Here is a 17,243-nt window from a genome sequence, read left to right on the forward strand (position 1 = left end):
AACGACTTACAAAGGCAGAGTCGTGAGGCTTTGTGCTTTTAAACAATGTAATGTTTGTCAAGGTTGAGTGATGATTAAACTAAAAATGTAAACCCTCACCCAGCACATATTCAGGCCCCATGGCTGCTTTTCTCTGTTTATAAAAAGGCAACATTTTTCACATTACATACATTATACACGGCTGTCAGAGAAGTAGACCAGCTCACATATTTGACATTTATTTTTTTAAAGCGTACTGTACATGCTTTGACACAAATCAGAGATTCATTCCATTCCTGTTATTTCTCAGCCACACTGTCCATTACTGTCTTCACTCCAAAACAGTAACATACCGTACGATACCAAACCACCATCCATCCCTGCCAAAGTGACCACATACAGTACTTTCTCGTTTTAATGTTCAACAACTGGTATGTTCTGCTGAGCAATCTTCTGGCCGAAAGATGCGTTCCAATCGAGCCGGATGTCAAACCTTCACTTAAGTTGTTTCCAAACCCTTGTGGTAACGAAGGGGGGGCAGCAATACTTCATTGTTTTCTTCTGTTTGTTGATAATGTTATCTATACGCTACTATGGAAACATGACAGGCTCTGGTCTACTATGTGCATCTGTGGCTTTATGTTTATTTTACTGCCGAGCTTCACTTTGTAAGCATAATCATGGACAATAATCTCCTTCAGGAGATGATTTGACTGATAAGTGTTCCCGTCTGAGAAACAGGATCTCACAGCAACACAGAAAACCACGAATTAAAAAGAAATCAGTGTATTGCAGTGCTGTATTTTGTTAGGAATGAGACATTCAATCTCCACCGTATCCTACAAGCCTCCACTGTCTGACAAAGTATACATGTGATACCATAATTATCTTGTGACTCTCCTATTATACTGTAATATAGCAAAAGGACACCACTGAAGACTAGACCACATTTCAATAAACACTCAGACTTTTTGACTAATCGGTATCAATTTACCCTTTAAGGCCACGATGAATACAGCACTCTTTGGAGGGTAATTTTTAGAAAATGCTATTTTTGTTTGGGCATGTGAGCAGTATTTGGAAACTAGTTGCTATTCATCTTTTTTAGATCACAGACACTTTTAGACAAACATTTTGATGTTCTTGCATGTAGGCTACTGAAAGAAAATCTGCCTGTTTATTCATAAAATAAATGAATCATTTATGGTTCTAGACTCTCTCTCCACCTCACTATACTCGTATTTTGAGTGTAGGCCTGTAATTGATTTGCCAAAAAAGAGACTAAAAGCACAATAAACAATAGTAATAAAGATGAATCTGACTGATAGCATCTTTTTTTTTTCAAATTTTCTATAGATGCTATTGTTATCGTGAATTCTTTTGGCCGTGTCGTGCAGTGACAATTTGATATTGTAACAGCCCTAGTCTGAGGACAGCTGTGGGGGGGTTTGGGCATAAATGTATCTGGGAACAATTAAACAGCAAAGCCAGTTTAACATTTCTACACCATCTACAGCATTTTGCACCTCATGAAGATGGTGAGGCGGTATTCAAACCACAAATTGCAACAGATTTGGAATAAAACCCAGCGGGGCCTGGCATTGTCAGTGACGATTTCAACAGATGTCTCCAGACGTGTGTTCCTGTGACTAAATGATGGATTCACTTCACCAAACCACCTGGACCTGCACCTGGAGTTGGACTTATCAGCTCCGGGTGACCACCAAAATAAAGGAAATTCAGCACCTATATGATGACAAGTTGTCGCAACAACTAGATTTTAAAAGTGAGGTGACTCAGAATGGTTTTATATTTATTGGCATCTTCCATTCCCTCTAAAGGACTAAACATACAGGATGGTTGGAATATGCACCAAACAACATTTCAGCGCAGGAAACCAGCAGTCAGGAGGAGACGCTTTTGGCATACGCCACACAGAGTGACTCATCCACCCATTTGACATTTTTTTCCCAGCACTCAGTCGACCAGAAAGTCTTCCTTTCACCATTTTGCCCATAAAAGTGCCTTTTAGGTGTAATAAGAGGTTTCACCGCAGTATCCCTCTCAGTGAAGTTCTCAGTGTTGAATGAAACTGTCTGCTCGTGCTGAAGATTGAATTTTTATAGCTAACTGCCTCTGACGGTTTTCTGTGAATCTCAAAGTAATTACACTGGACATTTAAGGACTTCATGGTTGCTGAATATGCACATACTTCCACAGACTTCTCTACTTGATGATGGCTTGTAACCACTAGATTTTCCAGTTGAGCATTCCTGATGAATACATTTACTTCTATGGAGTGTCTGTGTTGTAATTTCATTATGTTGTCACCCTCCTCGTCCTTGATCCCTCCTCTGTTCCGCTCCCTGAGGTTTCTTACATTTTTTCCCTGTTAAAAGCGTTTTTTTTGGGTTAGGTTTTTCCTCATTCTGTTTATATCTATATAGGGAGCGGGTCCTCTCTCCACGGAGTCCACCATGTTGCACCACCATGTTTCTACAGTAGCCCAGAACCATGGATGTATTAAGAGCGTTGGAGGCGGTCGCCCGTTCATTCCAATGAGAGTTGCTCAGTGGCGCATGAAGCCAAAATGGCTCGACTGCTGAGTGATAAAGTAACCTGATCATCCGTAGATCTTCCGCATCCATTGGGCCCATAGAGCAGGCGCAGTTGTGTTTCCTTTAACTCCGCCTCCCAGCCCTCGGTCCAGCCGCGATCTGTGTCTCATTTACATGTGCGGAGGAAGGAAAATAAACCTGGATTCAGCTATTAGTGCATTTTACAACTTTTAGGACCTAATGATTTAAATAAGGGCTATTAGAGTGTTCATACTGTTAAGTTGATTTACCTCAACAAAAAAAATTATTCGCTGAGTTACAGACATCTTTTACCCAATGTAAGACTATGGGAAAAGGATTTTTTTGCCCAATGGTATCACATGACAGACACAGAATTTGTAGTACCGCCGATTGGCCAACATAAAAATTTGCTTCACAGTCCGGCGCTCTTCCTGGGGGCTTACTGTAGCCCAGAACGGACAAATCAAACTCTGTTAACTTTTCCTGCTTGGGCCGGAGTCGATAATGTTACTGGCTCCCGTCGTCGCCACCGCAGCTCTCTCTCTCTTGCTTCATCACTCACGTACACACACACTCTAAGCACTGGCTCTGCTCCAAATGACCTACGCTACTCTTACAACAACTGGCTCTAGAGAGGGACATTTGTGTTTTCGGGTCGGTCACCGTAGCTCTGCAATACTCTTGGCACACGGGAGAGGCTTCAGTTGGTTGCAATCTGCAACCTCACCGCTAGATACCGCCACATTCTACATACTTGACCTTTTAAAACAAAAAGATTGCATTGGACTTTAGAGTGTGTGGCCCCTTCTTTCTGTTATATACCCTTTTGTCTGCCATTTTAGGGCAACTTCCTGGTGTTGGCAGTTGATGAGGAGCACATGAATGTACCATTAGTTTTGGTTTTGCGTGAGGAAAAACTGTCTCATTTGAGTAGGAGCAGGTTAATGTCAGGTCTGACTTGCAACTGAACTGGGATGCAATTAATATTTGTGTTTTATGAGTTATGATTTATGGGCCTTCACTGTTGTTTCGGTTGCCAATGTGCATCATGCAGTCTCCGGCTTTTATTATGGAAAAACCACATCTGTTTGAAGGCACGTGCTTTCGATTTGCCTCATTTTCCTAAATGTGGCCTTTCTTGTGGCAGTTACTTGTCTGTTAAAAGAGCTTCTCTCTGACAGTAATCTCCTCACAAAGAAGAATAAAATCTGGTGAAGGTCATAGTAGTTATTGGGTGTTCTATTGGGGATCTCTGGAAACCATCGGCATATTTCAGAGGTCTAATTGACTTTTAGGTAAATGTCTCAAGCTTTGATGTTTGGCACAAAAGGAGAGCGAACAAATGGGATAAAACAGCTAAATCCCCACTGAGAGAGAGAGAGCAGCTGGCCTGGATGGATGGGGTAGATTGGAAATTTTATGAGATCTTTAGATGTGGTGACAGTGTGGTTTCGAATCCTCCTCTGCAGCAGCGTCAGTCATCTCTGGCCACAGTGAAGGGTTTTTAAAAGCCACAGACGCTGGCCCGGCTTCCATTGAACCAAGGCATTCTCATTATTTAAATCCCCTCTCCTGTCTCTTCACCGTCAATTTAAATAATTTCAAACACATTTCTTAGATTCATCAATGGTTTATGAGGCTAAACAAGAGCAGCAGTGCTGTGCAGTGAATTCAAAATAGACACAACTGTTTGACATTTGCCCTGGTTGTCCTTTTGCAGGCAGGAAACTTATTTTAAAGGAAGAGTGCGTAACATTTCGGGGGAAATATTAGCAGAAATGTAATAAAATATTCATAACTATGTTTTCATTAGTGTATATTCACCTGAAACTAAGAATTGTTGTGTTTTTGTTAGCTTACAATGAGCCCTTCATATCTACAAAGGGAGTAGGTCTTCTTCCTTGCCATATTGCACCACCATGTTTCTACAGTAGCCCAGAACAGACAAACCAAACACTGGCTTTAAAGAGAGCTTTTCACATTTTTACTTTACCTTACAGCCACCGTAGTTTTCCGACACACTTGTGTAACGTGAGCCGCAGTGCAAAACCGTGGTACCAGAAATCAGAAAAATGTTCACATTTAAGAAGCTGAAATCAGAGAATTTTGCCTTTTATTTTTCTTAAAAAATTACTCAAACCGATTAATCGATTATCAAAATAGTTGGCGGTTAATTTAATAGTTGACAACTAATCAATTAATCGTTGCAGCTCTATTACAAAGACACAAAGTCAAACCAGGACACGCTGATTCTTGGGTATTATGACATTGCTGTAAAAGATGTACAAAAGATACACCTTCCACTCAAATTGTGTTTTTATATATCCTTAGAGACGTAATATCTTCAGGGTTAACAAGTATGTCATATTTTGATTAAGGAAACTCATGTGTTGATTGTTTACTGCCCTCACCAGGAGGTCAGAGGTCAGACCATCAGGACGCTGCTGCTTCTATACATTTTTCATTATGAAATCACTAATATTCAACTTGTATTATTGATTCAAGATTCAAGATTCGAGATTCAAGATGTTTATTGTCACGCCGATTATCCAAGTATAATCGTGTGAAATTATTTTTGCTGGAAAGCTCCATTAAAAATAATAAGTTATATTACAATTACATTATATTATTATTTCCTTTTATAATACATTATAAAAGGAAATACTTTGTACAAGGCATATTTGGGAAGTTATTGCCTGAGGGACTGTGGTGTTTGTCTCCATCTGTGGGAGAACAGAGATACATGCAGGATGAATGAAAGGAAAGGATGGATAGAGAAAGAATAAACTCACACAGCTACAACATGTGGGAGTTAAATGTTGCTCAGCATGAAGCAGCAGCAGCACTCTGGAAATATTTAGGTCTGTTTTAAATAACAAAAATTAAAAAAAAAATCTATTTCTTTTTTACAATAAATCAGTTACTCTATGATATTAGAATAGAATAGAAGTGAGCTGACATCATTAACATTCAAAGAAAATCACTATTTCCTCTTCTTGCTTTTATTTTTGCAAGGCGGAACTAATCTTCTGAGATTCGCGGGGGAAGGATTTTCATATCGGACTCGGTTGTTGGTTACATTTATCTGAACAGGAAACGACTGGTGAGTGATTTCATCAATAAATGAAGCTCTGTGTCTCTAATATAAGACCTTATCGATATATAAATAACGTGTTTTACTATGTATTACTCTGTGTTGTGTCACAATGTGAGACAATAGAAGAGGAACCGTTGAAACATTGTGATTTAAAGGCCCCGGACAGACAGCTAGCTAGCGTTAGCCGCGCTAAGCTAAGCTAAACAGCATCCAATAACATTATAACGTTAGCATCGAGCTAAGCTAAGCTAAGCTAAGCTAGGCGGCTAATGACAGCAGCAGCACATCAACTTCCTCAACGCTGAGGACAGTTTATTTATGTCTTTCTTCATGTCTTTGTTCCTGTTTGTCTCTTATGTAACATAGTCTTTGTCCATTTGATTTCTGTTCAACCTCTACTGGCTGTTTGCTTGAGAAAAGTTAGATAGATAGATAGAGAGGTAGATAGATAGATAGATAGATAGATAGATAGTTATATAGATGGATAGATAGATAGTTAGATGGATAGTTAGATAGATGGATGGATGGATAGATGGATAGTTATATAGATGGATAGATAGATGGATAGATAGATAGATAGATAGATGGATAGTTATATAGATGATAGATAGATGGATAGATAGATGGATAGATGGATAGTTAGATGGATAGTTATATAGATGATAGATAGATGGATAGATAGATGGATAGATGGATAGTTAGATGGATAGTTAGATAGATGGATGGATAGATAGATAGATGGATAGTTATATAGATGATAGATAGATGGATAGATAGATGGATAGATGGATAGTTAGATGGATAGTTAGATAGATGGATGGATAGATAGATGGATAGTTATATAGATGGATAGATAGATGGATAGATGGATAGTTAGATAGATAGATAGATGGATAGTTATATAGATGGATAGATAGATGGATAGATAGATAGATAGATGGATAGTTAGATAGATAGATAGATAGATGGATAGATAGATGGATAGATAGATGGATAGATAGTTATGTAGATGGATAGATAGATGGATAGATGGATGGATGGACAGATAGATGGATAGATAGATAGATAGATAGATGGATAGTTAGATAGATAGATAGTTAGATAAATATATAGTTAGTTAGATAGATATGTAGATATATAGATAGTTAGATAGATATATAGATAGTTAGATAGACATATAGTTAGTTAGATAGATATGTAGATATATAGATAGATAGATACAGTAGATAGATAGTTAGATGGATAGTTAGATAGATGGATGGATAGATAGATAGATAGATAGATACAGTAGATGGATAGATAGTTAGTTAGATAGATGATAGATAGATAGATAGATAGATACAATATATAGATAGATAGATAGATAGATAGATAGATAGATAGATAGATAGATAGATAGTTGTAAATGATGTCAGTGATAAGAAATAAGAAAATAATACGAGACCAAAATCATTTAAATGATTCAATTATTTGCTTGAGTTACAGTCTTCACTTTCACACAGCTAGGGTTAAAATGTCTGTGGTTAAGAATATCTGTGGTATAATGCTATTTTTCCTCATCTCTATTGATGGTGTATCACTTCCTTGTTTTGGATCAATAGGCTTGCACATTGATAGAGAACTACTCTATTGATTAGTGTAACACAATATAGATGTGTGCAAGCTACTGCTGACTAAGGTGACCAGATCTCAACAAAACCAAATGTGGGACAAAGAGTATGTTTGTGTGTGAGACAATGTGGGACACGTTACAAAGGGTGAGAGGGAGGTAGTCTACAATTTTGATATGATGTCTATCTAACTTAAATAATGCACATTTATATACTGCACCTTATCTTGTAACATCTCTATGCTTTGCCCGAATGCATCCATAGGTCGTTAGTATTGACACTGGTCTGCTATAATGATACCCAGCCCTAGTAAGCAGTGATACATGTAAAACCCTTTTGACATAGAACACTCTAATTTAATTAGAGCTGCAACGATTACTCAATTAGTTGTTTACTAATTAACTATTTTGATAATTGGTTTGAGTAAAAAAAAAAAAACTCTGATTCTTCAAGTTCTCTGATCCCAGCTTCTTAAATGTGAACATGTTCTGGTTTCTTTACTCCTCTATGACAGTAAACTGAATATCTTTTAGTTGAGGACAAAACAAGACAGTTGAGGACGTCATCTTGGGTTTTGGGAAACACTGATCTACATTTTTCCCCATTTTCTGACATTTTATTGACCAAACAATTTATCGATTAATCGAGAAAATAATCCACAGATTAATTGATAATGAAAATAATCATTATTTGCAGCCAGTTTATGTATGGATTTAATAACCTATTCTCTCTTTCTTCACCAGCAGGTGGAGGGATGAGTCTCTCCCCTGTGATTGGCACAGAAGTGCCAGAAACAGCTAACGGGGTGGTGACACCCGTCTCTTCAGAGAACGGCCCTCACGCTCCGGTCTCGGTGAAATATGGGGGGAGCAGAGTGCCCTGTGATGGGGAGGCATCGGAGGACAGAGCCCTTGGACACACAGAGAACCACGTAGATGTGGAGGACAGAGTTTACGATGGCGAAGGCCGCTTGGACACAGAGACGTACAATAATGGGAGTTTATCGTTACACACCTCTCATGTGACAGAGCCCTCCCTTCCTGCTGCCACATGCACAGGAGACTCAGAAGACTCAGAATCAGGCTCCAAAGACTCAGACATTCACGAGGCCTCTGACACTGTTGAGCCTCCTGGTGCAGCTCTGCTGTGGGACCCAGCACAGCAAGCACACTCCAAAGAGTCATCTCAGCGAAGAGGCCATGCCGCTACAGACAGACAGCAGACAGAGACGGAGGCTATAGATGGAGACACTGACAGCAGAGACGAGGAAGAAGATGGAGAGAAGGAGAAACAGGATGAGGAGGATGATGAGAAAAATGAAAAAAAGTGGATTAACCAGCGTGCAGGAGGGAGAACAGAGGTGGAGGTGAGTGGGCTGTAGGATTATATTCATCTTTATTAGATTATGTGTACCAGAGAGAGTGCAGGGCATCATGGGATTAAGAGAGAATAACTGTCAACAAATGTAATGAGCACAATCTGAACTAAGGTCAATGCAAGTAAATGTTGTGGAGCCGTCAGGACTTAACTTCTTGCTTTTAAATAGACTCAATGCTGAGACTTCAGTGTGCTTCAAATGAACTACAACGCATTGACCAACTACGTTTGACAGTCAAATTGATCATAGTTTTTCCAAATGGCTAAATTTGAGGGTGAGACAAGCTGTCCATCAAAGACGAGAGATATGGAGGACAGAACCTGCCAAAATAAAAACAATAAATTAATAAATAAATAAATGACTCAATAAATAAATAAAATGTATTATTCAAATGTAGCAAAAATAATATTAAAATAAATGTAGCCATTAATTAATTGACAAAATGTGACATAAATTGATATTTCTGTTTTAATTTGCTTCTTTATTTATTTATATTTGTATTAATTCCTTTATTTATTTACTCTTCTGTTTAAGTTTCCCTTTCATTTATTTATTTTTATTATTTTTTTTTATTGATTTTTTATTTCTTATTTATTGATTTATTTTTGTATTATTTATTTACGTTTCACATCTTTTTATTTATTTCATTTTTATTTTTAAGTGTATTTATTTATGCACGGTTTTCAATTTGCATTTCACAACTATATTTATTTATTTATTTTTACATTTAATGACATTTATTTATTTATTTATTTACTTATTCATCAAGTCATTTATTTATTTATTCATTTATTTTTGATTTGGCAACTTTTGTCCTCCATTAAGAGAATGATCATAAACGGCAAGAAAAATGTGTAGCTCTTTGGCTAATTTCATAATCAGCATGATTTAATAAGCAATAATTGAACTTCTCTTCTTCACTTCCCCTTACTCCATTTTCAGGCTGCACGACACTACTCCTCCTCAGCTCCTGGTCCCAGCACCTCGTCCTCTTCCTCTACTCCACCTCCTCTTCTTCCCTCAGACGACATCCCCTGTCCTCCCCACGTCATGGCCCAGGTCTGGGTACGCAACGTCCGGGGGATGCAGGACAGCAAGAGCCTGGATGAAATCAGCCAAGCGTGTGGAGGTAGATATCTGTCAGACAGGTTGGGTTTTGTGTTTACTGCACTTTGGCCCATTCCTCATCTCTTTACCTCTATTCTATTGATAAGTACATGTAAAACCTCTTACAGTAAATCAATAAATTAACAGAAAAATAGTGGAAATCGTAACTATATTAATAAGGTCTTCCATCTTTAAGCAAGTCAGTAATTATTGGGAATATTTGACACCTTTATTCAGCTGATGTTGGCGTATTCTCCACAGGTGGTTCGGGGGCCCGGGGAGGGGGCAGAATTGGCCAGTCAGAGGGCCGACGGGCTACGATCTCCTCGGCTCTGGAGCTCGAGGGGACAGTCAGCCATGATGGTGACCTGACTCACTTCATCACCAAGAACCTGGAGCAGAAAATCAAGATGAGCTCCAAGCCCAGTCTGGACTGCAGCGACTGTGAGTATGAAGCAAACTTCACAAGATTTTATTTAAATAAATAAAGGGAATGTTCTTCTTTTATTATTATAATTCATAACCCAAATAGCAGAAGTTCCACTTAATATTTTAAAGTATACATAAATGCAAAAAAAAAATAATTTACTAGCGCCTGGGCTGGTAGAGGATGTGCATCGTGCAGGTTGCTCTCATAGCTGCGTTATATTTGAGGGTCAGGCAGATGAACTGTTTGTATTTTCCTCTGCAGAGGGAGGTGTCAGAAATGGCCTTTCAGCAGGTTAATAGCTTTTTTACAGGCAGTGAAACTGCAGTGCAGGGTCACTGACTTGCAGTCAGATTCACAGGCAGTTTTTCCCTGCAGAGGCTAACAGTCAGCCACTACTCATCATTTATGCATAACTTTGGTCATGTCTAAACCATAAGAAGTAATGGAGAACCAATGCACTACCTTAAGGAAATTAATTGTCTGTTGTCTCATGATGAACTGATGGATGCTCGCATGTATCATCTGCCGCCCTGCAGTGTTCACAATGCAGCAGCTTTGTTAAGTTACCCTGCTCTGGGCAAATTGTATTTAATTCAGTGATTTGAGAGTGATATGTCTCATATTGTAGTGATCTATTCCATTTTTGTTTCTTATGTTCTTGATCATACAAGGCTGCATATTACATATTAAGGCTGCAACTAACGATTATTTTCATTGTTGATTAATCTGTCGATTACTTTCTGGTAGTTGTTTGGTCTATACAATGTCAGAAAATGGTGAAAAATGTCGATCAGTGTTTCCCAAAGCCCAAGATGATGTCCTCAAATGTCTTGGTTTGTCCACAACTCAAAGATATTCAGTTTACTGTCATAGAGGAGTAAAGAAACCAGAAAATATTCACATTTACGAAGCTGGAATCAGAGAAGTTTTACTTATTTTTTCTTAAAAGATGACTCAAATCGATTAATCGTTGCAGCTCTAAAACAAACAAACTAATGGCAGCAGCACAAAAAAAGGATCAATACGTTATCTGGTGTTTGTACTCAAACAGTGAGTCTTTCTCTTGTTCTACAGGTTTTAGTTTTGAGACTAATTTAGCAAAGGCAGAGTTGAGAACCACTGTTTGTTTCAGTAACACTACATTATAATGATATTTTTACAATTTGAAGGTGGACTCTTGGTTAGAGAAACCTTCTCTTAAACATGAACATCTCAGAGTTGTTCATTGAATCCCAGCCAGCTGCATCATTTTTAGAGTCCTCTCTCTGTCTCAATTTAATTATTCATCTAAAAATCTCCCAAACACTCACTTTGCCCTTGCTCTGCCCATCTTCCTACTTGTTTCTAGCTGATAAAATCAGCCTCAGTCTATGTTTTAACAAGCAGCAGAGACTCAACCCCACAGAGATTGAAATAGAGATAGTTTTCTAAAAGGTCAAACATGTGCAGCAATTTCAGACATTAAATCATCTCTATAAAATCAGCAGGTTGTCCAAGTCCAGCCTGTCCATTAACAGCCATCTGTCTTGTCACATTTGCCAGGAAAAAGACCCTGAACCGCTGCCCTTCATTCCGAGAAAAACCCCTCTGGATTCGAGGCGTCAGCTAAACTGGCCACTCAATTTAAACACAGAGAACACAGTCAATATGCCCTCTGTGGCAGCTCATTCCCTCCACCTGCTGATTCAATTAGGATAGACTTTGTTTAGACTGGAGGGATTTATAACTGCTGCAGCCTGACAGGAATCATTTTCAGAGACGGAGACCTGCTTTTTTTCTTTGGTCCGCTGGACACAAACGTCTTTTGTTTATAAAGATTTAACGATTCAAAGCACTAGCGTTCTTTTAATTAAGTGCCATAAGTTGTTTAAATCATCTGTGCTGGTAGTGATTTTGTTAGAGCAGCTGTTTCTTCAAATGGGAATAATTCTTCAGTTGCTCATGCGTGTAATTTGTGTGTTATTTTGTTTATTTTTCTTTTCTTTGAGGTCATTTTTAACTTGTGCTTGCACACATGTTGTTGCCTGTTTGTGGTTTGCATCACTCTCTGCCTATCTCTGTCTGTCTGTGCTGAATTAATTCATCAGTCAATAGACAGAATTGTAACCATCAACAATTTTGACAATCAATTAATCTTTTGTCATCAATCAAGCAAAAATGTAAACATTAGCTGGTTCCAGCTTCTCAAATGGGAAGATTTGCTGCTTTCATCTGTTTTAAATCATTATAGATTTTGGGTGTTTGAACAAAGCAGGCTATTTTAATGTTCTGGGAACTTGTGATAGGCATTTTTTAATGGATTATACTATTTATAGCACTGACTCCCAACCTGAGGTTCCCGACCCCCACTAGGGGTCGCCAAAGCTTCACAGGGGAGTTGTGAGGACTTACAAGACACCTTTTTTTTAAAAAAATATATATATATACAGTTGGCCTATATCTCAGCATTTCATTCATTCCTGTGAAGAAAACTAAATGAAATTGTTATTTTTTTAAAGTTTGGATTATTATTTAAAATATAAACTTAAAAATGTGAAAATTATGCAGTTAAAACAACCAAAGAGCTGATAGAACAATGGCCAAGTATCAGGGAAAATAAAAAACTGAAATTGTCAAAAAAAAAAGAAGTCTGTTAAGTATGAATGATTGTTAAAAAAAATACATAATACAGAAAATTGTATTAAAAGTTCCTAAAAATAACTCCTCTCTGATGCAATATTCACAGGAAATAATCTGCTCAAAATTCATCAGAATCACTCGTTTTACTCAAACTTCCTGCCGTTATTGCGTTCACTATTTGGGTTAATTGTACAGCTTCTCAGTTGTTCTGTTCTGTAATTGTTATGCATTGAATATAATATGAAATATCCATAAAATATGTCACTTACTCAATGGTAGAAAAGGGTTCCCTTAAGAAAAAGGGTTGGGAACCAGTGATTTATAGAATAATCAACGGAAAATAAGCATTAGTTGCAGCACTGCTTGTGTATATTATCCATCTAATTTCTTAATTATTTCTTACCAGCGGACTGTTCGGGTCCCATCTACCGAAGCCGGGGGTCGTCACGGAGACCAGCGGACATCCCTCCCATTGATCCCACTGTCCTCGTGGACCTTCAGAGACACTCCCAGGAAGTGGCTCACAGTGTTGAGATGATGATGCGGAGCCTCAATGGAACCATCCAGAATGTGAGTCTGAAACTCTGTCAGTTCATTTAGCTTCATCATTCTGTGTTGTCACTCACATACTGTATATTTCTGTTTGCGTAGTTGATCGATCTCTCTGTCCGTCTGTTTATTCATGCAGATGACAGCTCTGAGTGTGGGCTACATCCAGACCTACAGAGACTCTGTTGACAGCCTGGGAGAGTCTGTGGACATGAGTATAAAGGTGACACTGTGTATTTGTGTGTGTGTTCCTTTAACTCTAAGAGACCCACATAGACCCATTTTTGTCTTTTTTAGGGGGGTACAGGGGGTCTTTAGGGGGAGATAGCAGGTCAACAGTAGATGTCACATAGAAGTGGTGTACATCATCTGAAAGCTGAGAACCTGAAGATTAATTTGAGATGCAGCTCAGCACTGTGTCAAGTTGTTCTAGTCATTAATAAGAAATAAACATGATTTAATTCAGTATTTAAAATAAGTGGGAAGAGTGTATAAGCGCTTACATTGATATGATAGAAGTATATAATGGCCATTGTCATGCTCACTTATGTCTCATAAGTTGTTGCAGCAATTTTTGGGTTAATACCATTTGTTACACAGATTTGGTGCTGAATTTAACCATTTTTTACCACTTGAGAATTGATAAAAATTATCAATAATCCCTCCAAATTACCACATTAAGACACCAAGACCTTGAGGAATATCATAGAAAAAGCGATGCTGTGATTTGGTATCAGAAACTTTAGACATTTGGAGATTTCTGCAACAATTGCCTTTTTCGGTGATTGGATGGTGAGCACTTCTGTTCTGGAAACTGCTCGAAAAACCCCCTTATTGTCAAACTACCTCGGAAAGCCATCCATCCTCTGAATGCTCTAGGTCTGTAGTTTGTGGTTGTAAAGTTTCATGAGGCTGTGATTATCCTAGAGGTCACAACAGGTAATTTTAGTGATGTCAAGTTTCAAAAAATGGTCTCACTACAATGAAATGGGGACTAACATCAGCACACATGAATACAGTTGGGCTCATTGGATCCACAAGAGTCTCAGCTTTACAGTGATACCCAATTTATGCAATTCCAAGACTGTTTAGGGACCCCAGTATGCAGAAGTATTCAAATACCCCAGTTTTAGAATAAGTGAAAATAACACATATATACTGCATGAAAAAAACTGCATATGATTATCATAAAGTGGGCATGTCTGTAAAGGGGAGACTCGTGGGTACCCATAGAACCCATTTACATTCACATATCTTGAGGTCACTGAATGTGGCCATGCCAGTATGACATGGTTGGTACTGAAGGATTCCTTAGGTTTTTTCTAATTTCATATGATACCACCTTCTACCCTCTGAAAGACAGTAAAGTTGGCCGAGTGCGCCGGTGCCCTCAGGGAATTGAAGGTTGAAGGCTGAAGCATCATCTTTTTTATTGCCTGTCTTGTATTTTTGCTCCCACAGGGCATGTACACACTGATGGCTCGCTGCGAGGAGCTGGATCGTTCCATGCAGCCCATACACACCCTGGCTGCACAGATCCGTGACATCAAACGCACCCTGGACGCCCTGGAGGCGATCTGCAAGTAGCCCCACCTGCCCGGCACGAAAACACTCCCCGGCTGCAAAGATCCAACATCAAGCACATCTTGAGCGAGGCCGTCTGCAAGTAAACCCACCGCTCCGCAGGTAGCACACAAACACTGCAGCGAAGATTAAGTGCACCTCTGGATTCCTGGAACCATCGCTACTAGTCATGCTGGATGATATAGTCCCTCCGCTTGTTCATCACTTGAAGATGACCTTGTTTGTGTTGTGAGATTTCAACAGAATTGCGCTTGATTTGCTCTCGGGGTTGAGCTTTCTCTTTTTCTTTTTTTTTAAAAAGCACTCTCACTTTCTCTAATGAAGTTGTCGTGAAACAAAATCTCACAGATTAACCTGTTTTGGAGACACTCGGTCATGTGCCCTGAACAAACACACACATACAAACAGATCCTTGAAGATGTGTTTACAGTCTGAGGAGGAATAATGTGTCATGATCCGTCCAGCCCGCTTTGTTCAGATTGCACTAACCTTTCCTGCCCACATGGGGGCGATGTTTCTCTCTCCGTCTCTCTCTTCACTGATGGAGAGGCCAGTATGAACTGATCAGAAGACTTTTGCACTGGAACAGAAAGTCTATTTTTTAATCTTATGCACCGAAGATCCGATTCTTTCACTGCAGGCTGTGAGGGGAGTTGAGCACCATGTCTGTCTGTCTGTCTTTTTTAAATGTTATTTATTCAGTTTTCTCAGCATGCTTGCTTTTTCAACTACACTGCTACTCTGTCACTGGGAACTGACCAGTACAGACAGATTTGTTTTCCACTAGTGGCCACTGAACAGCTCAACTGAAGCATTAGGAGCTGCTGCTCGAGGATAGATGTCAAAGGTACAGAAAGAGTTTCACATCTCTACTCAGATTCTCTCTGACTGTTTATCACTTTAAAAAAACTGGCAACCTTTATAAATCACAGGTCTGCTTCTCTAATTTAAAGCTACGAGCAGCCATGTGTCCTAAAACCGATGCACTCCAAGATGTTTTCGAGCACATAACTGGAAATATCTCATCATATATCACACCATTCACAGTGGCTTTAAAGGACCAGTGTGTAACAATGAGGGGGATCTATTGGCAGAAATTGAATATAATATTAATAAGTATGGTTTCTTTAGTGTATAATCCCCTGATAATAAGAATCGTTGTGTTTTTGTTATCTTAGAATGAACCGTTTCTATCTACATAGGGAGCCGGTCCTCTCCACAGAGCCGGCCGCTATGTTTCAACAGTAGTCCAGAACGGACAAACCAGACATTGTTAACTTTTTTCTGCTTGGGCCAGAGTCGATAACGCTACTCGCTCCCGTCGCCACCGCTCTCTCTCACTCTTGCTTCACCACTTACTTCTCATGTACACACACTCTCTACGCACTGGCTCTGCTCCAACTGGCTCTAGAAAGGGACATTCGCATTTTTGCGTCGGCCACCGTAGCTCTCCAACACGGGAGAGGCTTCAGTTTGTTGCAATCTCCTCACTTCACCGCTAGATACTGCCAGATCCTACACACTGGACCTTTAAAAAATTTGCAAAGCTTTGCACTTAATGGTTTGACTTTTAAATGTCATCAAAAGTCAAAAAAACAAAAAAAAACAATTAAAACAAGGCTGATAAATTAACCAACCTGAAGATTTCTCATTAAATCTGAAGTCACTGAAAATCTAATTTAATTTCCAGACATGCGAGTAGGTAACAAACAGCTCAGAGGGTTATTAATTGGATTGTGTTGTTTCAGTTTTGGTTAAGCCAAATTAAAGAAATGAAATAAGTATTAGAAGAGCTCAGTTTCAAAACACATTTTGAATCCATTAAATTACGGTTCAATTTACCATATAAGAATAAGTTTTAGCTGTGGTTTTGGCTGTTACTGTTTAAAAGTTTTACTCTCTTGGAACAAAACTCTGCATTTATTCTGTATTGACGGTACATCCATATTTTGAATCTTGGGGGTGGAAAAAAAGTCCTGTAAGTGAAATTCAACTGATTGTACTTAACAGTCAGAAAGAAACACCAGTTAAATGTCTGTGCAGCATGTCCTCGCTTTTGTTTTCTTCAACACTGGAAAGATTGGGTACTTTCAGCAAAGGAGGATCAAATCTGGGAAACATTGCTGGAGTCGGGACGCAGCCTTCGCATGTGAACTAACGTGGAGTGAGTGTTTATTAATTTACTCAAAGATAAAAACCACTGAACAACTGCAGTGTTGCTTGGCTGTTACTTTACCAACTAAAGCCATTTACTCTCATGGAGCATTATACTTGATTTAGTGAAGATGTTTGTCATTACACTGGTGGGTAG

At 38.9% G+C, this 17,243-nt stretch overlaps 1 protein-coding gene across 1 annotated transcript; it reads left to right on the forward strand.

Moving 5' to 3' along the window:
- Positions 1 to 5,299: 5,299 nt before the first annotated feature.
- On the forward strand, positions 5,300 to 16,104 carry borcs6 (BLOC-1 related complex subunit 6). Its single transcript, XM_037773781.1, has 8 exons — positions 5,300 to 5,419; positions 5,574 to 5,661; positions 8,009 to 8,631; positions 9,586 to 9,772; positions 10,012 to 10,194; positions 13,206 to 13,369; positions 13,488 to 13,571; positions 14,810 to 16,104. The coding sequence occupies exons 3-8, from the start codon at positions 8,020 to 8,022 to the stop codon at positions 14,933 to 14,935; spliced, it is 1,356 nt and encodes a 451-aa protein (XP_037629709.1). The 5' UTR covers positions 5,300 to 5,419; positions 5,574 to 5,661; positions 8,009 to 8,019; the 3' UTR covers positions 14,936 to 16,104.
- The last annotated feature ends 1,139 nt before the right edge of the window (positions 16,105 to 17,243 follow it).

This window comes from Sebastes umbrosus, chromosome 6 (assembly GCF_015220745.1).
Source record: "Sebastes umbrosus isolate fSebUmb1 chromosome 6, fSebUmb1.pri, whole genome shotgun sequence".
Classification (NCBI taxonomy): Eukaryota; Metazoa; Chordata; class Actinopteri; order Perciformes; family Sebastidae; genus Sebastes; species Sebastes umbrosus.